This window comes from Lepeophtheirus salmonis, chromosome 1 (genome assembly GCF_016086655.4).
Source record: "Lepeophtheirus salmonis chromosome 1, UVic_Lsal_1.4, whole genome shotgun sequence".
Taxonomy (NCBI): domain Eukaryota; kingdom Metazoa; phylum Arthropoda; class Copepoda; order Siphonostomatoida; family Caligidae; genus Lepeophtheirus; species Lepeophtheirus salmonis.
The window spans coordinates 31926873-31948796 of NC_052131.2; the positions used below are offsets into that span (position 1 = coordinate 31926873).

General features: G+C 30.4%; 4 protein-coding genes across 8 annotated transcripts; 2 read left to right on the forward strand and 2 right to left on the reverse strand.

Moving 5' to 3' along the window:
* Window positions 1-244: 244 nt before the first annotated feature.
* On the forward strand, window positions 245-11148 carry LOC121127291 (uncharacterized). 2 transcript variants are annotated; one of them, XM_040722628.2, is made up of 3 exons: window positions 245-680; window positions 6766-6824; window positions 10910-11148. In XM_040722628.2, the coding sequence occupies exons 1-3, from the start codon at window positions 346-348 to the stop codon at window positions 11044-11046; spliced, it is 531 nt and encodes a 176-aa protein (XP_040578562.1). In that variant the 5' UTR covers window positions 245-345; the 3' UTR covers window positions 11047-11148. The 2 variants fall into 2 exon arrangements, with proteins under 2 accessions (XP_040578562.1, XP_040578554.1); XM_040722620.2 differs by lacking the exons at window positions 6766-6824; window positions 10910-11148 and adding an exon at window positions 1042-1697 and having other exon boundaries at window positions 248-680.
* Window positions 1641-4402, reverse strand: LOC121127301 (uncharacterized). 2 transcript variants are annotated; one of them, XM_040722641.2, is made up of 3 exons: window positions 4154-4402; window positions 1965-2388; window positions 1641-1904 (listed from the first exon to the last, which is right to left on the reverse strand). In XM_040722641.2, the coding sequence occupies exons 1-3, from the start codon at window positions 4216-4218 to the stop codon at window positions 1740-1742; spliced, it is 654 nt and encodes a 217-aa protein (XP_040578575.1). In that variant the 5' UTR covers window positions 4219-4402; the 3' UTR covers window positions 1641-1739. The 2 variants fall into 2 exon arrangements, with proteins under 2 accessions (XP_040578575.1, XP_040578573.1); XM_040722639.2 differs by having other exon boundaries at window positions 1965-2391.
* Window positions 11149-11162: 14 nt separating the features above from the next.
* hoip (NHP2-like protein 1 hoip) lies at window positions 11163-11612 on the forward strand. Its single transcript, XM_071891262.1, has 2 exons — window positions 11163-11175; window positions 11236-11612. Exons 1-2 carry the CDS (start codon window positions 11163-11165, stop codon window positions 11610-11612), a joined length of 390 nt encoding a protein of 129 aa, XP_071747363.1.
* On the reverse strand, window positions 11481-15318 carry LOC121127332 (uncharacterized). 3 transcript variants are annotated; one of them, XM_071890981.1, is made up of 6 exons: window positions 15163-15318; window positions 13294-13393; window positions 13049-13219; window positions 12932-12970; window positions 11831-11933; window positions 11639-11771 (listed from the first exon to the last, which is right to left on the reverse strand). In XM_071890981.1, the coding sequence occupies exons 2-5, from the start codon at window positions 13367-13369 to the stop codon at window positions 11875-11877; spliced, it is 345 nt and encodes a 114-aa protein (XP_071747082.1). In that variant the 5' UTR covers window positions 13370-13393; window positions 15163-15318; the 3' UTR covers window positions 11639-11771; window positions 11831-11874. The 3 variants fall into 3 exon arrangements, with proteins under 3 accessions (XP_040578616.1, XP_071747082.1, XP_071747079.1); XM_071890978.1 differs by having other exon boundaries at window positions 13049-13222; window positions 15163-15317; XM_040722682.2 differs by lacking the exon at window positions 11831-11933 and having other exon boundaries at window positions 11481-11771; window positions 13049-13222; window positions 15163-15317.
* Between the last annotated feature and the right edge of the window lie 6606 nt (window positions 15319-21924).

Sequence of the window (21924 nt, forward strand, 5' to 3'; positions counted from 1 at the left end):
AAAATCTAATTTTAGCTCTAGTTGAAACTCCTAATTGCATAATTCCTTGTTCCAATTACGATAAGTAAGAATTGAGTAGCACGGTTTGACACAAGACAGGGCTAGGCCTCTTGTCCTATCTTCCTTCAGGCTTGAAATAAGATAAATTCTAATGTGAAGCAATATTTTCTAGCCTGGGAGGAGCTCCCCAGGTCTTTGAGCTACCTAGGCTAAACGGGCTAAACATGTTGAAATACTCTTCGCTAGATGGCACTTATTATTATTTTAATGCTATCAATCCAGGACTGCTCCACTGCTTGTGATGAAAGAAACTAGTGATGGATCTTGAGCGGATGTACGACTAATATGGAGACTAACCAAACGAACGTGCAGGAGTTTATCCTATCGGATTCCGGTCAGCAGTTTATTATTGAGGAAACCATTTCTGTGGATGAGCCTCAGACGTGGATTATAACTACGGATGTTCTCCCGAGTGAAGCCCATGAAGAAATCCTATCTCCTGTCACGACTTCCTCCTCATCTCCATCCGTGACTACGACTCATTATCGACCTATTGTTATGAAAGTGCCTGAGCCTCCTCCAGAGCCTATTCCCGTATCAGAACACTACAAACAAGTTCTTCAAGAACAAATTCCTACTTGCTATGCTGAAGTTGCGACTGCCTCTCTCTCACAGCTTAGGTTCGAGACTTGGATTTCTTTTTTTCATTCTTATGAAGAATTTGAATAATACTTTATTCTATAATATGTACAACATAGCATTACTACTTCAATTTTATTGAATCATTTAATTCACAACATTTTACTTCAGAATTCATTACTTATGGGATTTTTCGTTAACACCAGCAAAGTATTAGGCCCAGATAGACTAAGTTCAATGTAGCTGGCTCGAATACTTGGCTGGTATCATACTAAATAGTAGAAATAATGTATTTTGAGGTTAAAGTTTTCGGGATTAAATGCCTTTCGCGGAGTTCAATTATTTACTCTGTGACCTTTTATCTTCTTCGAAAATTTGACGTTTCCTTCCACTGAATTTCAGACAGAAAGGATCATCCTTTCTTCGGGCTCATGCATCTCGACATGGTATAACAAATGCTTCCAGAAAACTAACATCTCAAGTCTTAACAGAACTAACGCGTCACTACGCTTTAGCCCATCTTGTAAAAGTGGTCGAGGATGATTCAAATATGAGTAAATCAAAAAGAAAAAACCCTGTATCTCCATCTTCAACCGTGGAAGGTGCACCGTCCAATCGTAAAATACCTCATATTCAAGTTGAGGGGACTTGTAAAATGAACGTTTTAGCTAAAACACTCCTTGAACTCTCTGCATGTGGTACTTCACTGTTACGACCTGAAGCTGCTCTACATAGAGTCCATAATGCGTCCAGAAAGTCCAAGGATGTAGTTGTGTCTGAACTCTGGGAGCATTATGTTCATTTCCATAATGATCAGCTGTCTCAACCATCGTCACCCTCTGATAAAAAGAGTACTAAAGTTTAAAGACTATTGTAACATATGCCGTGCGTATCATTCAAGGAAAGGGAATTATGAATATATTCTCTAGGACACTAATGCACGCGTCATAATTACATACAAGCATATTTATCAATCTCTCTCTATATATATACAATACATATAGTCATAATCTATATTTATTTATTTTAATTCACCTTAAATACATTCTTTAAACTAATAGTAATGATTAGATATTGTATAATTATATATTGCGTTTAACCTATGGTAGTGATATTATACCACAGTTTCGTCTAAAACAGTTGAAATATGAGTGTAGTGTACAGTCTATACTTCGAGGAAGTGTGATTACACTACAAGCAATACTGCCTATTGTTCCTGCAAGTTTCGATGCGACAAAGCAAGCTCCATATGTTCCAATGCTATACTGAAAATAAAAACCACAACAGCTGGTAAAAATATTAAAACTTGATACAAGAGACCTTACCAAGAAGCAAGCACTTCTTTTTGCCTCGCAAGACTCTTGACATCGCTCAACATTATGAGGGTCTTGAGGTACTTTTAGAGGATGTTGTCTGAGATCTCTAATTATAAATCCAAGCCCTCTTTTTTGACGATTTAATAAGGGAGGAGGACTTGAAAGTGAGGAAAAGGAGTCGATTAGTTGTTCATCACTTAGTCCTTGGCAATGATCCTCTTGAACTTCCGAACAGTTTCTATTTAGAGATCCATGTTCCCATGCAGAACTAAGATGTTTAAAGCTCTGATCCTCAAGGAACTTTGATAGTCCAAAATGAAAGTTTTGTACAAAATTTGAATCCTCTGAGGTTGATGCTCCCAAGACACAAATCATTCTTTTTAAGCATTGCTGTTCATTAATAAAGATTTTGATCTGGGATTCTATCACTTCACTACTGAGAAAATATATATTATTTATAATAGGTATACTTAGATAGGTATGCAGGTGGTTGGAAGTGATTTCATATGGGGGGGGGAGATATAAACATATAAAATAATTTTTGCTGCTTCAAAAGTAATTTTTCCCACTATGTATTTAGGAATATTGCAATGCAATCTTATTAAGAACTTTTACTAATCAAAATCACCCAATAAATTGAAATGGCAATGCCTCATTTTGCAGATTATACAAAGGAATTATTACGCTGAAGATTTTGAGAAATTGATAATAAATGAATTAGTTGTTATTTACTTAAAGAGTAAAAATGAAAAGAAACGCTATTTTAAAACTAACATGCATTTTCAATTAGGTAGATACTTGAATTTAGAGTAGCATTTCATTTTAAAATTATCTTAACATCAATTATTCACAGTATTTACCTATTATACATCAGAAAGTGATAGATTGTACTTAATCAAATTGAGGTAAAATTAGATTTAAAGCTTACTTTTAAAAATACACTCTTACTGTTATCATGGGTTTTTTTAATTATCATGATAAATAAAATAAATTATGACATGTGTCTTTAAAAAAAATATTTTCAGGTCGAAAGATATTCTGGCCCTATATTTGATATTTGAGGCCATGGTTCCTACGATAATAGTATACATAAATGAAAAAAATTAAAATTAGCGTATGATCCTTTAATTTCAAGGAAAAGTTGATTATAAATAACCTTTTATAGATACAAAATAAATTTGTTTTTTCTGAATAAAAACACCTGCAAAAAATAATTTAATCGTTTTTTTAATTAACTATTCTTTTAAAACAAACACAATACAAAATATTTATAAAAACCCTAAAATTAATGACAAGTTTCTATAGAAATTATTTTCTCTCAAGGACTAACTATATTACTAATTGCAATTCCAAGATATGATTTATTATTATTATAATAGGCAATCATTGGGCTGAATACTATTTTAGACCTATATATACACTTACACAATTTATGCACTCCTCTATATAAAAAGGTAAAATTTATATTATATATATAGGACTATTTTCCAATTTTTGAGAAACCTCCATTATAAATATGGAAATGGGATATTGAAGCCTCTCTTTCTCAAAATCTATTCTTTTGAGAAGAATACAAAATGTCTGGACTTATATTTGGTTATACTCAATTTGAGAATATTATTGTAATGATTCAATTATAATGATATTTTAAGATTAATTCGATTTTACTGTTGTGAAATAAGGTTTTTGTTAGAGGAAATTATTTAAAGTAACTAATCCGATAACAAAATATCATTTGGATAATTATCATAGTTAATATTAGGTTGAAAAAATATTCATTTATTAGACAAACTGTTTTTTAGAGCTTTAATAGTTGTGGTTTGACCTATTTGTTGAAGAAGAAAAAAGATACATATTAAATATATCTAACCAAGAAAAATAACCACTAATCTATGAATATATGTGCCCTACAGAAATCCTGAAAATTCACCTGTGTTTGATTACAATATAAGTGACCAAACAACACATTGGTTGGTTCATCAAAAATTTTCAAGAACAAAAAGAAAGTGGATAAATTCAAATGAGACCTTCGAAGTAACAAAATAACATAAAAATTGGGAATTGAATTTTGTACTAGGATAATTAGTATTATTTATTACTATTTGAATTTTATGTATATAAGACTTATTATGTACTATATAACACATGTGTTCTTAAGATTATGCAATCTTTATATTATTGAAATAATCACACTTTACCTGACTTGTCCAAAACCAAATGCAAATCCAAAGGTAAATGGTAAAAAGATGATAATATAGTCCATAACTTAGTAATAATCACAATGCAAAATTAATTTTGCATCGATAAGGATATTATAGTTCATAAATATATTAGTATGTATTAGGAGGATAAGTCTTTCCGGAGAGAAATATGAACCATAAATAAATGTCTGTAAATTATGGTAGTCTGGAGTAAGTTGTAATACACGACTACTCAACCAAGAAAAAAAATTACGTTTTCCCTACTTATTTTATGTAGTAAACCGGCGTAAATACTAAAGACGCTTGCCTTTAAACCTACTGAGTACATATTTTATCTATGAGTAGGACTAAAGGTCTTTTAAAAAAATGAAATTATCTTTATCCTTGTTAAGGAAACAAAGTGACTGATTTAGAGGATACTAAAAGCGTCCGTAGGATTTTTTTCTTGGGAGGACGAGGGGGAAATATTTATGTTAAATTATAAAATATATTATAGCTTATAAGATTTTATTTTTTTGTATGAGTGAATAGGATTAAAGTCAAATGTTATTTATTATCCACCTGATCCGTGGAGGCCCTGAGGATTACTAGTTCCCTTTACAACATAGTTTTACACTTGATGTTAGTATTGTTGATCTTGACCGTTTTGGGCCCCTAAATCCCCCAGTTTTATAACAAGAAAAATCTTTTTTTTAATTCATATTAAGCAAAGTAGGGAAATATTGGATATCAAAATGGCCCAAATGGGACTAACAAATAAAAGGACTTAAACCTTATTGTCTATAAAAAAATTTTATCCCTCTACTGCTTAGTTGTATTATACATATATCTGGCCTTAATATATATTAAAAATATGTTATTACATCATTACACAATCTTATTTCCATATTGTAGACAAAAATGAACTGCTACAATTTAAGGATTAAGATATTTTTCTCTAATTATCCGTCTTTTCTAATTGATCAAAAAGAAGATAATAAAAAATTGTATGCATCAAGCCAATGGTAGTGCATATTACTTTGAATTAATTCAAATATCCGTGCTTATCATTGGCATCAAGTAGCATTCAATGCGGATTTTTAGTCTTTTTTTTATTCTCAAAGCCATTTCATGAATATTTATTGAAAATTTGTCCCTTTTATATTGTAAAAATATCAAATTTGAGCCCTTCAAATGGCTCTTCTTCAATTTTGATGCAATTTCTGACGTCAGTGAAAATGCTCTAAGGCGTAGGAAATGGTCAGTACAATTTTCTCCCCTCCCCCTCATAATTCATGCAAACCAACCAATATTGGTGTATTTCTTTGTTTTAAATAAGTCATTAAATAAATGTCCTTTATAAAAAGTCCTAGAACCAAGCATTTGTGCTGAATTGAAGTTGCTCCCCCCTTAAAAATTATCCTCTCCTACGCCAATAATCCAAGGAGGGTAACTTCAAATTCTAGTGGGAACATAATTTAAAGATAAACAATTCTTAATAACAAAACTATACAATGTGGTTCCAATTATTATTATTAGACAGTTTTAGTAATAAAAAAAACAAAAAAAACATTTTCAATTATGTGAATATATCTATTTGAATTTGTATGGAAGGGTCACAGCACTCAACTGCCCTCATAGTTACAAGACAGGAGTAATATCAATCAAGGAATTTTTGACTAGTTAATAATTTATATCTCCTCACTCATTCGAATTTTGAAAGGTCCTTAAGATTGTGGTTTTGGCCTTTCTTTCTGCAACTTATGGAGATGCAAAAAATGGAATTCTTAGAAATTTTCTAATGAGGAATAATGAAATAATTATTGAATCTTCCGGGGGACTTCCTTATGAGTGATTCTATGTATCTTTTTTGGAATAATCATTTTACTTGTTCATAAGCCAAAACTCTTAATTGAGTCAAGTCATGGTTCACATACATAAAATAATATATAATTCTTTACACATTGTTAAGAAGGATGCTTATTATAGACGAATGTGTTCGGTGTTTGCACTACAATTGTTGCTCTCACTTTGACTTGTGTACATCTTTTACATGAACTTCCTATCTGGCAGATGTGCTAAACAGTGTGTAACTTCGAATTAAATTTGGCCTCTTAAGGAAGTTATTTCTAAAAAATTTATCAGTCCCTATGCGTATTTTTGGGGTAAGAGGGAGGGTGTTGAGTGAGCAGTAAAATTCTGTACAAATATTTGGGTCTAGGACTTAAAAAAACCATAGAAATTATTATTCTCATGGTCTTTTGTGTAGAAAAGATATTTATTTTTCACTTTGTCATAGAAAAAAGTCCTTTCTTGAGCTCTTAGTGATGCACCACAAAGTCCTTGGTAGGAATCACTGCAGGAACTGCATTACAGGGGGGGGGGGCATAAACACCCCACTTTTTGATAAATTGAAATTATCATATAGCTAGGGTGTCCATATTTTGATTTAAAAAAAGTACAAGTGGCCTAATTTGTGTTCGTTTTAGGAGGAAAGGGTAAATATTTTGAAATTTCTAAAATTTTAGGGTTAAATTTTGATTCTGGTTAATTTCCTTAGTTATTTTGAATGATTAGAAATTTGATTTTGATGTTTCTTTGTTTTTATATTTACTTTTATTTTATATTAGCAAAGTGTTACCCGGTATTGCTCAGGCCAAGGAGGGAGTGGGAAATCACATTGACAATGGTAAATATTATTAATATTTCTTCTGTTTGTTTAGACCCCTTCGGTGCGGGCGAGCATTATAATTTATAAAATATGTATCATAATGATTTAAAAAAAAAGTATTATAAACTACAAACAACATACCCACATATATTCATGTAAAAAATTGCATAGATAAGAAGTCCTTCTTATATTTTCGTCAAAAAATTGCCAAATCAAAATTCGCTAATTTTTTTTTGCAAAAAAGTAGTAATAGCATAAATTGCAATTATAAAAAGGAATACAAACCTACCACGCTTTTTTTCGTACTTACAAAAAAAAAAAAAAGATACAAAGAATAATGTCGTGGAAGAAATAATCCTCGATAACTGGTTCATTTTTCCAAATATTGGAAAAATTATATATAAAAATGTTCCAAAAAATGAAAATAATTTTTAGTAATAATGGAGATTAAAATTTTATGTCCAAAATGCATCGTTTTATGGCATTTCTTCTAATAAAATTAAAAATTGACGTTTTGAAATAAAGAAGAATAAAAAAAGAAAAAGTCAAAAAAAAATTCAGAAAATGACAGATATATATACAGTTATGATTTTTTTTTGTTAAACTTATATGCAAACGAATTTCCAGGCAAATTTGTTCAAATTTTATTAAATCTACGAATACAATATTCTATTGGAAATCCCTTTTCTTTTCCTTTTTTTCAACTGAAATAAACAAAAGTGTCACCGATTTCTTTTTTTTTTGTCCATAACTATTTTGACTTTGAATAAATTTAGAAAACCTAATTATGCGTATAGTTGTTTTTTGAGACGCCAGTCACATTTTGATTTATAGATCAATCCCCTATCTAGTCTCCTTGACTTCCAAAAAGCAGTGCTTGTGCTTTGGGTTTAAATAAACCCCCCTTATATTACCCCTTCCCCCGAAAATCAATACCTCCGTCTTAACCTGACCAAGTTCAAAAGAGATACCCATGCGAAATTCAGCCTCCTTGGTCCAATGGTGTGGGGACCCATAAAGGACACACAAAGGACTTCCTCAAAGTTGGTACCTTTTTGGTGGGGTCGTAGTCAGGAGTGGCAAAATTTGGCTTATTTATAATCCAAAGCTTATATTGAGTGTTTGTAATGTTTTTTTTCTTCTTCAAATGGTTATAAATTATAGGCATTGAGTACTATTAGTTTATGAAACTCAAAAGTTTACTCATTTATAAGTTTACTTCACAAATTTCAAACGTGATCTACGGTCTATACAACCACAATTCCCGAACATCTCTAAAGTCTAAATTATTATGTTAGGTAGAACATAGCCACTACTCACTAGCCATGCTAGTTCATTAATTAGTCGGGTGAATAGCCAATGTCATCAGAGTAAAGTGTTGTAATGTTGTTAAAGAGAGGTCGTGTGTATTTTCGTTCTTCGGTTACGAGTACATAAATTATGTTCAGAAATTGAAATGTCTTGTTGAATTGAGTCGAGTCGTTACATGTCAACTGGAGTCCATAAATTATAAGAAAGTAAATATAAAGCAGTCACACATTCCCACTACTCACTGCCAATTAGAAAATAATACACTCTAACTCTTTATGTTAACTTTAATGTTACGTTTCAATTGATAATTTGAATGTACAAAACTATATTTTTATGTGTTTTACCCTATATTATCATACTAGATTTGTATTAAGAATAAAAATCAGTTCCATAGTTTAGGATCTATGCCCCATAAAAATTGTTTGGCCTAGGATGGAAGAGATTTACTTTTGGCACTTCCAATTATTACTCAAAAAGTTCCTTCGTTTGGTATTTTATGTATAAGGAATGTGTGATGTACAAGAATAGCCAATAGGGCGCCTCTACCCATTCAAAACCTGGCATGATCTCTAATTTTAAACACTAGGAGGAAGTCAAAAAATTCAAATTACTCCGTGAAATCATTTTCCTGTGATAAAAACTTTGCCTTCAGCTTGAATTTTTCACAATATATTATGTTTTCAGTCATAATTATCGTTTGAAATCTTATTGAGTTTTGGATTGGTACTAGTGCCGTGCGTCTACAAACAAGTCGTGCCGGACGTTAAGCAGTCCATAAGTATTGATGTAGAGGAGTATAGAGTTCGTTATCAAAGTTTTTATGTTCCCCATTGTTAGGATCATAATATATTTATGGTATAGTTTTGATCTGAAATTCCCCCCAGTGATACTTCATTGTCTTGTCTACAAATTGATGAATTAAAATTTTTATGCATATTTATCAGAGAGTCCCCATTTTAATTTAAAAAAAAATATATATTTTTTAGAAATTGTTTCAACCTACTCCAATGAATCATGGGGGAGGTAGTTTGTCCACGGAATTCTAGACACTAAAAGTCTAGAATTCCATGGTTGATCCTAAGAATAATTTTTGTTCAAAAGATGATGTAATAAGAACTTATCTATCATTCTTTGTTATTTATGAATGCTTAAATCAACTTAACACCTAAGAAACCCCTTCGGAATAATATAGATTGATCAATGAGTTCGAATACTATCTGGAGGAGCAGAAACTCCAATCCCGCAACCTGTTGTGGTGAGAAACATCCGTTTATTTGAGAAATTCGACTTTGTAAAATTATAAGGCTATAATATTTGTCGTAGTTGTAATTTGATATCAACATCACGGGGTATAATGGTGTATTTTGGCGTGTAATATTTGAAATCCTAAAAAACACAAACTGAAGTTGATATTTTATTATTTAAACTGGAAATTTATCAGTTTAAATAATTAGTTTAATAATATTTGAACATTTCTGTTATAAAACACTTTAATATAACTCTTTTTTGATTTTGAGTTGTATACAATAAGCCAATCCATCATTTTTTGCTCAAAAACAATATTTTAGGATTTCAAATATTATCCCAAAATGGAAGAGTTGCTTAAAATACCAAGTGATATTGATTTCAAATTACAACTACGACAAATATTATATACTTATAATTGTATAAAGTTTAAATGAGTTTACCAAGTCGAATTTCACAACAAAAAAATTAAAAAATTAACCACGGCAGGTTGCGTGATTAAAGCTTGTGCTCCTCCAGATAGTATTAGTTCATATCTTACCAACTCCGTAGCTTAGTTCCAAATCTTCTATTATGTTAAATTTATTTTTTGCTCAAAAATTATCAAACCAATATTATTTATTGGATCGATCTAATTTCAATTTAATAAAACATATATTTTACATGTCGATACTTTGAATTATCTACAAAGTTATAAAGATACTGCTGTTATAAATTTAGAAATTAGTGATTTTTTATTCTTAATCGTACTTAGTGAAGAAAAATATTAATTTGACAACTTATCCCATTTTAACTTATCATAATTACTTTCAAATAATGTTGGTTTGATAATTTTTGAGCAAAAAATTAATTCAACTGAACGGAAGATACGGAACTAAGTTAAGGTTTGGTAAGATATGAACTAATCAAATGGTATTGGGAATTTGTTAAATATAATATTACTGAAGGAGTGATAATTTACTCAAGATAAAGAAAAAATGATATTTCCATCAGATCACGGAGGCAAAATCCTCGTACATAGATTTTTGTGACGACCAACCCCGTTCTTCTCTACTCAGGGAACATTGAAATTTAACCAGACATTTTTACCTACGTTACTTATATATACTTCATACTTAATGTCACAGATTCACCATATATGAGGCTAGATCAGTCATTCATAACCTTTTCATCACTGCAGAACCAAATGATTTATAAATATCTTATGATTATATAATCTGCTTAACCAAATTTTTTATTGATTAGTTATATAATCTCTCACTCTTGACGATCTACATAGGAGCCGTGGTTGAGAACCATTGGGCCAAGGACGAGTTTATATTATTACTAATTTATTAGCTATTACTTATGAACATTACATTGATTAACTAACAGTCAGAGTAAGGTAACTAGAAATGTATTTCTAGTTACCTTGAGTAAGAGTAGTACGAGTAAAGTATGAGACTCTCTTCTAACTGCAACTTTGGAGTTAGCATTAATTTAATATGGCCATTGGCCATGGGCCGTTTGGTGAATTTTTTGTAAACTAAATACGAATTTGTACATAGGCTTTGGCAAAGGAATGTTAGACTTTCATTATGACGACATCAATCTTAAAGGACAGGGAGAGCAAAAGAGAGGGAAAGAGCGCGCGGCAAATTCACGTGTATTACTAGTTACTACTGGCTACAACCGCGTGAGTTAATTCTAATAAGTAAACAATAGACACACGTGGGTTACCATTATTCAAAAGATCCTCCGTGAAGCTACGAAGCAGAGAGGTTGTAAGGAAATTGTTCTGTAAGCAAGCATTTAAACATCATGGTGAGTTGCAGTTAAATAACTATTTGTTGATTCTGTTTAATTATATTATTTCTTGATATTTAGACTGAAGGTGAAGTAAATCCTAAGGCTTATCCCCTCGCTGAGCAAGCATTGACTGCCAAGATTCTGAATCTCGTACAGGAAGCCTCTAATTACAAACAATTGCATAAGGGAGCAAATGAAGCTACGAAAACTCTGAATCGTGGTCAAGCTGAATTCATCATTCTTGCTGCAGATGCGGAGCCCCTTGAAATTGTCCTCCACATCCCTCTTCTCTGCGAAGATAAAAATGTGCCATATGTTTTTGTAAGAAGCAAACAGGCTCTTGGCCGTGCTTGTGGTGTCTCCCGCCCTGTTATTTCTGCTTCAGTTACCCAAAATGAAGGATCTCAACTTAAACCACAGATCAATAGCATTCAAAAAGAAATTGAAAAGCTCCTCGTTTGATTAATCTTTTTTTACTATTAAACAGATCATACATGATAAAGACATATTTATAAATTATATTTATATATTGTATTAAATATATATAATAATTAAACATCTAGGAATAATAAAGTTCATCTACTGGATCATACTAAACTTCGTCCTTTTTTGAGTCGGGTTCTGAAAAGATAATTGATAGAAGAATTAGCTAAATGAGGGGTGCACTTTTCAGTCATTACAATTAGCAAATAATTATAGATGTGTAAATCCATAGACTAATGGCTTATAGCAAATCATTACCTTCATCATTGACTATCTCATCGTCATCATCCTCGAGGTCAACTGCAAATAATTAGTTACTTAGACCCCTTGAAGAGTTTTTGAAGTATCTAAAATACGTCATGCAATACAAAGGAAATTCTCTCGCAAAATAAACTAATTATAAAATATAAATGTGAGGATTTGAATTGCATGCAATCTTCATTGTACGTATGAATAAGGTGACTAACCGTCATTTAGTTAGAGCATATCTTCTTTTTAACAGTTAATGTAAATTTATAATAAATCCACTAAGGTCGGAAAAATTCCATGTCAAGTCTCATATGTGCTTGAAATTATCGACCCCTTAGATTTCAAGTTCATAATTATTACATATTGTCCATAATGTGTAAGCTTTTCTGGAGTTCAGTATAAATTATCATAAGCATGTGCAAAAATCCTATCAATGTTTTTTTAATTATTTAAAATTGTGTATAGCAGTCAGGTTCTGCTCCAAGTGTAAAATAATATGACTCGAATTGAGTTTTCTCCCTACAAACAATGCTTAAAAGAGACCGGGATGTACTTTATATCCAGTGAAAAAATTTAAATGACAATAAGAAAATTAGCACATATGTTCTAATTATTCTAATTGTGATATGAAGAGAATTTTATATATTATACACCTCTGTGTAATTATTGACTCTCTAGAACTCTAAGACACTTCATACAAATATTAAAACGATTGTGAGAAAATGTGTGGAAAATGGTTTGAGACCAAATAAAGTCTTAACATTCTAGTTAAAGTCAAGTTGCAAGTATTTAATACTGAAATCAATTCGAGTTGCAAGTCTTTACCTCTTTTAATGCATAAAATGCCTAATTTTATGAGCTTTATCAAGATCCTTTATATCATTTCTAAAAAAATCAAGAATTAAAATTCTATAACCTTTCCGTGTCCTTTTTTTTGGGGAAATCAAAACATTATCATCCTACTGATATGAAACTTTAGGAATCTACAAACTACATAACATTATGTTAAGAATCAAAGCACTCTTTAAATTTGATGAGATAAAACTTACTTTCATCAGGGATCCCATTTTTATTTAAATCTTCATCATCTGGATAAAAATATTTAATATGAATACATTTATAATTTAGGATGTTCATGAATTATTATTATATAAAATTATATTTACTCTCTTCTGAGGAGGAACTACTTGTGCTCTCATTGGAGTCTTCCTCAGACGAATCGTCTTCTCCATCTTCCTCAGACGAATCGTCTTCTCTATCTTCCTCCTCGTTTTGATCTTCTTCTTCGTCATCTGTTTCCTCTTTTCCAGCATTGGAGGTTTCGTCTTCAGCTTTTTCTTCTATTATTATATATATATATTTTTTAATTAAATATTTATTTTAATCGAAATGTGTGTATTCTTTTACATACCCATTCCTCCAGCATAGACGTTCTCTGTGCACATTTCCAGGGTCAAAAGTGCAAATAACAAAAACCAAAGCTTCATATTGAATGATTAATTATAATTATTCTATATAAATGAAAAGGATATTAATTTTAATTTATTATCTATATTGGTACAATTCACACTATGTATACACGATATATAAAAAACAGCAATTTTTTAGTGCAAAAATAAATAAATAACGCTGGAAAAGTTGATGATTGGATTTCGGCCAACATTATTCATATTACTTTGTCTTTTTAAAAAAATCGAAAAATAATTATAAGGAAATATGAAAAGATATCTATTATTATAAAAATCCTCATTTTTAATTAAGATAATTTTTTTAACAAAGTGAAGAAGATAAAAATGAATGGATGTGTATATTTTTATCTAAAATTTTGATTAATAAAAATGGTTCATAAAAGGGGGAGTGTCATTATTTTTAATAATTCCATAATTATTCCAACTAAGACAAAAAATACCCTCTATTTAGTTGAATATATTGTATAAAGTAATCCAATGAAGAATACTTCAAATTCTAGGAGAAACCAAAGCCCTAATTAGATTTTTTTTTACACGTTGACTAACTATTTGTTTAGAGAAAAAAATGGCCTTATATAATAATAAGGTAATAATTAGAACTTATTATAATTTTGTTTTTTGAAAAAAAAAAAAAAAATTAACATTTATGTTATTATTGTAGCCCTCAGTAGTTCAGGGTCTGGGCGGGACATGGAAAAAACAACATTGTTAAGCACAATAATTTAGAATGAAGTCAAAATTTTGGAGTTTAAATTAGGTTTATATAAAAATAGATGGGAGGACACAACGTACATCTGGGACATATTTGAAAAATTCGAGTACGAGCATTAATTAGTCATTAAACTTTAGCTTTAAAAAAATTAATCTAGTTGTTTTTTTACAAAATTAATACTCGCACTCGTTTTTAGCATTCATGTTCTGGTTTAGAATACGTCTATGGGAGGACATAATCATCTTTTGGGTGGGCACATAACCCTCATGCTCCTACCGTAGTTACGCCAAGATTAGTGATGGGAGTTCTGGGACTTTTTAGAAAACCGACTTTTTGGGTCAGTTCACCAAAAAGAGCTGGCTTGTTCGACTCCCACACGGCGCTTCGGATTTTTTTGTTGCTTTAATAGATATATTGCAATGACAGAGGCTTCTGCAGAAGGGGGGTCTAGAGGTGTTAGGCTGGAGGGAATGTAGCCCACCCTCCAAATATATTTAAAAAAATAATGTTTGATTTTTTTCCCACAAAAAAATAGTTTTTATGGACAGTTTCAGATTTTTGAAACTTTTTTCCATAAAATTTAATATTAAAAATATTAAATTTTTAATTTTTTTTCAAAAAATTTTATCTTTGGATTTAAAAACAAAAAAAAAATCCCAACACAAAGCTCCTTTCCCCCCCCCCCAAAAAAAAAAAAAAAAAAAAATCATCTGCTGCATAATTTGCCCTAATTACCTTTTTTCAGAATTGAAATTCTTAAATAAATATCCTCCAATTTTTGCTTCATACTTTTTATACTGAGGAAAATTTTGGTTTAATAAAAAGCAAAAAATCCTTCATTGGGGGCTACATCCTTTCCAATCCCCCACCGCTGCGGACGCCCGGTTACGATCGTTAACAACACATCATTAGCTTAGCACTGGTTCCTTTGACTAATGATGAAGAGGAATGATAAAATCATAGCTTTTTCAAAATATAAGGCCATATTTGGATGAATTCTTGCATTATGTAATATAAATAACACTGACGAATTCATCATATTTAATCCCAAATATCCGTAAATTTTAAATTTAATCGCTGCTATGGAGGATATACTTACACCAGACAATATCAGAGATGTGATAAATGTTTGTAGAGGATATTGTAGGTAGCACCACCGATCGACTTAATTTGCTCTTTACTGAAATAGTACAGATTTGTATGTTACTTGAATCTTTACATACAGCTGCAAACAAGTCACGCATTTCGATTGTATGTCAATGTGCTTGAGATACTTGCCAAGAAATGTTATTTAGTCATTTTATTGCTTCATTTTACATTCAGAATACTATGTAGTACTATATCGTATATGTGTTTTCCTGATTTTAGATTGGGATCATGTGATTATCCAAAAATTATATTATTATGGTTACCCTAATAGAAATTTTGCTGACTTGATGGAAGTCTAATTTAATTTAATTTTTTTCATTTTTGAAATTATCTTCCAAAAAAAATTTCCTTTTTTCTGCATAGTTGTGGATTTTTGAAATTTTTTTCAAAATTTTTTAGTTCTCTGATTTTTTTTCAAAAAAAAATCCAATTGCCAACCCTACCAATACTTAGTATTATGCAATAAAATGAAATAAATAAGGCTATTAAATTTGTGGCTTTGTCGGCAAAATATTATCCCTTAAGCATACCAATGAATGCAATGGAACAGTCATTTGTATGCCTTGTCAGATATATATTTTTCTTCTTTTATATTCATAGTCCGCAAGATCCCAAGGTGTAAGAGGGGAGGAGAGACAAAAAAAAAAAAAAAAATACAAAATTTGGACAATCATGTAGTTTAAAAAAAATTGCTTTCTATTTTAAAGTATAGTGCTTGTTTTAATTTCTTTTAATATTTAACAACAGATTTCGAAAAAAAATTCAGGGTTCGAAATTAATATATGATACTAACATTTTTTTACAAATATATCATAAACAGGCAAAAGTTCAAAATAAATTGAAACCAATTTTATTGGACTAACCCGAAATCCATGTAGCATCAAACTTATTAGCACTTGCATAAAAATTTATATTGCATTTTGTTGTCAACTGTTAATTTTTCGAATTTTCTTCCCCCTTATTAGTGTTCTAAACGTTGAATGGTTGAATTATAATTATCACTTGTTAAGCTGTGAAAAATTTCCGACAGTAGAGCCTTATCACTGACGTCATAAATCGTATTATAATTGAAGGAGACATTATCTCTGGAGCTCCAAGTTGATATTTTTAATACATAAACTGAACCAATTTTCAATCAATTTAATTTAACTCCATCAAATGGCTTTAGGAGTAAAAAAACAAAAAGAAATTGACACCTGCAATGAATACTAATTGATGCCAATTTGAATTAAATTACATTAAGAAATAAGATGGATTAAGTTATAACAACGTAATAACGTATTTTTAATAAACTTTCAGGTCCAATATATATCATATAACTAGTCAATAGAGGGATATATTTTTAACAGATCGTAAGGTTTCAGTCCGTTTATTTATTGGTCCCTTTCTGATATCAAATAGCTCAGTATTTTCCTTATTATTAATGAAAAAAGGGATTTAGGTGATATAAAAATTGGTCGTTAGGCATCAAACATGCTGTCATCAACAATCTTGACGTCAAGTGAGAACGTTTTATATTATTATAATTAAATAAAACGGCGTTTTCACTGAAAAATCTTATTTTGGAGCTAATATTTTTGAATGTTTTTTCAGTTGCATTAATTTGTGAAAGAATAAATCTAATATTACAGCATAAAAAGATTTGGTGTTCCAAAAAATGTTGGATACGATTGATGTTTTAATTAAAATAATATTTAATAAAAAGACAGTGCATGGTTGCGTGATAAAATGTTCCGTAATGAAAGATAAGGAAGTCGATTATTCGACTAATTGTAATAGTAATTAATGTTTCAGAGGAAAAGAGATTACCCTCGATATAAATATGCTTCTTATACAATATATTCGATTAGTATTTATTACGCAATCTAATCGACTTGTTTATAATATATAATTTAGGAACTTTTACCGTAATCAATTTTATTGCTGATGTGTTAAATATCCATTAAAATATCTAAAAGTTAAACTGATGAAATTAATCAAAATATGGGGTTTAACCGATGGGCGTTTCACCAATTGTACCCCGAACATATGGCAGATTATATTTTTAACCTAACAAGAATTGAGAACTATTTATCCCCAAAAACACCAAAACATTTCTAAATTTTGCAAGCATATGAGTAATTAAAGTGATTCCAAAATTTATTTTTTGTGGTATTTTCTCTTTTCCAAACAAGCTTAATTCAAATCACAGAACCTCTTGATTTTGATATCAAGAATTGTTGAGGTTTGACGATTACAATATGAAAAGTCTTGAAAAAATACCTAGTTTACTTCTCCCTTCCAAACTGATAACACATATATTCACAAAATCTCGATAGATGTGACAACCCTCCTTTATGGATATTATGGACTTTTTAATAATTGTAGGTGTATCTGTTTTAATGAGTTTAATTGTTGTTATGTCATTTTATATATATTTTTAGCAATTTTGATTTTATATTTTAAGAGTATTTTTATTTACATATAACCGATAGGCATCATGGAACGACGTAGCTCAATGAATAAGGCGCTCGGGATAAATTCTTCACTTGAATTCAATATGTGTAGGTTTGCACCCCGATCGTTCTTAGAGAAGAAAATATAAATCATGAACAAAAGTGTGAATCCAGTGTGGAATCGACATGTTAAAAAAAAAGAAACCGAAAATCAAGATAGTAACTCTAATTACTTGAAGAATATTTTGGCGGAGAGAAAGAATAACGTTTCTTTAGATCAGCTACAATCAGCTGTGACATGAGAGGAAGGGGAAAAAGAAGATAAAATAGAACAATTGCTAGAATCACTCCAATTTTAATCCCCAATTATACTTCAAGTCCAACAAGGACTTACTATTATAACTATGCAACAAATCCTCAGGGTTACACACGCACACATGAACGTTCAATCAGATTTTGAATATAATTCAATATATTTAGAAAAGGATTTTAATACTCAGGAATTAAATAATAATAATGACAACTGTTAAGAAAATAAAATTCCTTCTTTATAATACCAATAAACAGGCCAGCTATAGACTTTAGAGAAGATTCCTAGGTCAGATGGAGTAAATGTCATACTTATAGTTGATAATATTGTAGAGAAAAACGCGTGCAAGGAGGAGGGGAAAAAAAAGACATATGGTATCATTGTTTAAAATACTGATGTGATTATCATCTGCCTGCTTTATTATGATTTTTGAGGGTATAACGAATGTATTTATTAGCAAAATGTTTAATGAAGATATACTACGTATAATTGACTTCGACGTTTTTTATCCGTTTCAGTAGATTTGAAAACGTCACACTCCATGAAATTGTAATTCATTATGAACCTTATTCTCAGAATAATAGCTAATGAAACGACAAAGTAGAGTATTTGAAAAATATTTGAAGCTCAAAGTTTAAAAAAGAAGGCTTTAATTAAATATAATCTACATACTAAAAAATAAACCATTAAACATTTAAGTTAAATATACAAAATTAAACAATTAAAATCATATAACTATTAATAATAATAAATTATAAATACAGAATATTGAAATAATAGATTGATCCAGATAATTTTTTCTTGTTTTAACATCGGAATTCAGTTAAATATGTCATAACTTTAGGTTGCAATACACAAACGAGACGTGGAGTTTAATCAAAAAGATAATCACCCCTCTTCTTCATGTGGAAGTTGCTATATACAATTGTGCACAGGATAGATATATCTCTACCGATAAGATCTAACTAATTATTAATAATAAAGTAAATGTCAAAATCATAAAATTAGACAATAAATATACTAATAAAAATTTTTTATAAATAAGTTCATCGTAAAGATTTAGAGCAAAAGCTAATTATGTAGTAATGTCCGGCGATATTACTCCCTATTAAGAGCATCAAAAAGATTTTCCCCGTTATTTAGGTATGCTTATATAACAACATACTATTATCATGATGGATATACACAATTGTTAATTATAATGCAACACCCAATGTAACTACCCTCGTTGTTGTGACCATTTAAACAGTTGTTTTTGCCTTTTATGAGTTTTCTGAACACTATTTCTTGGAGCCCATCAACCATAGCTAAGCCTTTAGTGATAAAAAAGTAATATTTATTGACTATGTAATATTGGAAAACCTAATTATCATACCCAAGTCTTAAAACGAAGTAAGTAGTCTCAGACAAACTAGTTGCAAACCATCCAAAGCTACTACCCCCGTTGTTGTGACCATTTAATCAGTTGTTTTTGCCCTTTACTGAGTTGTGTATCATAATAAACATAAGTAAACATTATAGTATGACTCATACTATAATGTTTACTTATACTCAATGCATTAGTGAGTAGCGCTCAATTGAGCGTCGCTCAAATTCTTGATCGAGAACGTGTACATTGTTTTGAATAACGAGCGAGAGCGGAGCACGCTCACCATTTTATAAGACCGATAAAATCGCTCGAAGGTTCACTCATTTATATAAATTTGAATTAATTTTTCATCAAAAATTTGAGAGTTAAATAATAATTTTAAAGATTGCAAGAATAGAAAAGATGGTTGAAGTTATGTCTCAAGATAAGCTATAATATTTTTTTATATGCTGTTCTTCGGTTGACATGTTTGTCTCTCATGTAGCTGGTCACCCTAAGAAGACTCAGACATCAGTTCCCTCAGAGGCACTGCCATCTCCTTTATGTGTGGAGATTACTTTGAAATTTAAATTTTTCTTTTTTTAAAACGAATTTTCCCAACAGAAATACGATTTTCTTATATTTTTATCTAGTAAATTGACATAAGATCTCAAAATATAACGCAAGCATTAGTTCAAAAACTTAAGAACCCTGTATTTACCATAAATTAATTATTAGCCTTAAATGGAGGATATTGGACAAAACCTTGTTCTTACATATCCCCTAGGACAGTGCGTCTGAATCTTTTTGTGCCCAATGCATACCGTAAGACAAATTATTCTTTTTTATTAACACACCTAATCGTAAAACACACTTGAACTTGGCTCAAGACAGCCCGTTAGGAAGTTACTACCCTTTAGCATTTAATATTATCTGATTTACATATGTGGTAATGTGAATTATATGGATTTAATAATTGTTATTGAAAGTAATTTGAATATTTGGCAGAATTGCTGTTAGATCTAATCAAGCACAAATGTTACCTTGTGATTTTACACTGCTGTTCTCGGTTACCGTTGAGAGAGTATTTTCTAAAAGTGGTCAATTATTTAACGATAGATGTCAGAGTTTGAAAGATGAAACTTTAGAAAAAAAACCACTTTTGTCAATGAATCAAATATTCAATAGTTAAAACATTGGATTGATCATTTTATGGTTTTGTATTGAATATAATTATTGATCTTTAAGTTATATTTATTCTTGTACCTTATTTCTCTTCATTTGTTGAAAAAAAATAATTTATATAAATTTCAGGAATTTAATTGAATTAGAAAGAGTTGTCAAACTCCTATACGATCGAAAAAATGAGGGCCGCTCATTTTTAATTGATCGGGAGCACGCTCTTTGCTTTAAAATACAAGCGGAAGCACAAAATTAGTAACTAAGTGGGAGCACACCCAGGATTTATGGAGTGGACTAATGCTCTGCTTTTAGTTAATCAGTGCAACTCCATCTGACCAATTAAAGAAAGGGATCCGTGTAAAGAGGAAACTAAGTTTAGCAATTCAAAAAGGAAAAACAGTTGATGCATGTAAACTTTTTTTCTTCATTATTTGAATTTTTTTTTTCTAATTTAATTTAATTTTTCAAATTAACTTTTTGTGAATAACTTAGTATTTTTTAAATTTTTTTTCAAAACAATTCATACTTAATTTTTTTAATAACATTCTTCAAAATTTTAAGGGTTTTTCACTACTATTTACATTCTTTTATATTTATAATAATATATTAAAAATGGTTACAAGAATGATGTGATTTAGTGACATTTCATTTATAAATTGTCCTACCTAAAACCGGCACTGTTCATAATGTCCCCTCCCATAGTTACTGTACAATACTGGGTATATTTAAAGACAATCACGTTTGTCTTTACATGGAACCACTTATAAAGTATTTACACAAATTTTTCTCATTTAATACACATTTTGTAATGCCCATTCACTATAAATATATAAGGTACACAATTTCAAAATTTCTCAATGTAAAAAAAAGAAACAGAAAATCAACATGATTACTTTGACAATTTGAAGGATGTCTTGAAGAAAAGCAGCCTACCTATTATGAAGTTTATTGGATCAGTTGAAAGCAGCTGTGACAAGGAAAGAGGGTGAAAAGGAACTAAACAAAGACATTGACAAGTATTACTACGATGTCGATCCTCAATTCTACTCTGAGTTCAACAAGGACTTACAATTATAACTGCCACAAATCTTCAAAGTTACTCCTTGTCTTTTTTGAGCACACACAATCAGGTTTTAAATATAATATATTAGGGGAAAAAGTAATTTCGTATTTCCCTCCTTTTTTTAAACTAAGTATATCTTGTTAATTATTCGCCACATCCAATCCAATCATACGCTAAGATTCTTTAAAGGTGTGAGTGTGGACTACAAAAACTTTTCGGATAGTATTGCGCTTGGCCAGTTCAGTTGTGAATTATTATGCGTCGAGTATGGTGGTCTCAAAGGAAGAAATTCGCCATATTTTACATTTTTACTACCTGAAAGGGAAAAATATGTCGAAAGCGGGCAACAAAATTTACGAGGTTACAGGGCCGAT

Coding starts and splice junctions, on each gene's coding strand:
- LOC121127332 (XM_071890978.1), bottom strand. CDS start 13,369: ATGAAGCTTTGGTTTTTGTTATTTGCACTTTTGACCCTGGAAATGTGC. Junction 13,223..13,293: donor CGTCTATGCTGGAGGAATGG/GTATGTAAAAGA, acceptor ATATAATAATAG/AAGAAAAAGCTGAAGACGAA. Junction 11,934..12,931: donor AAATGGGATCCCTGATGAAA/GTAAGTTTTATC, acceptor AATTATTTGCAG/TTGACCTCGAGGATGATGAC.
- LOC121127301 (XM_040722639.2), bottom strand. CDS start 4,218: ATGGACTATATTATCATCTTTTTACCATTTACCTTTGGATTTGCATTT. Junction 2,392..4,153: donor TTTGGTTTTGGACAAGTCAG/GTAAAGTGTGAT, acceptor ATATTTTCTCAG/TAGTGAAGTGATAGAATCCC. Junction 1,905..1,964: donor AAAGAAGTGCTTGCTTCTTG/GTAAGGTCTCTT, acceptor TTTTATTTTCAG/TATAGCATTGGAACATATGG.
- LOC121127291 (XM_040722620.2), top strand. CDS start 346: ATGGAGACTAACCAAACGAACGTGCAGGAGTTTATCCTATCGGATTCC. Junction 681..1,041: donor GCCTCTCTCTCACAGCTTAG/GTTCGAGACTTG, acceptor ACTGAATTTCAG/ACAGAAAGGATCATCCTTTC.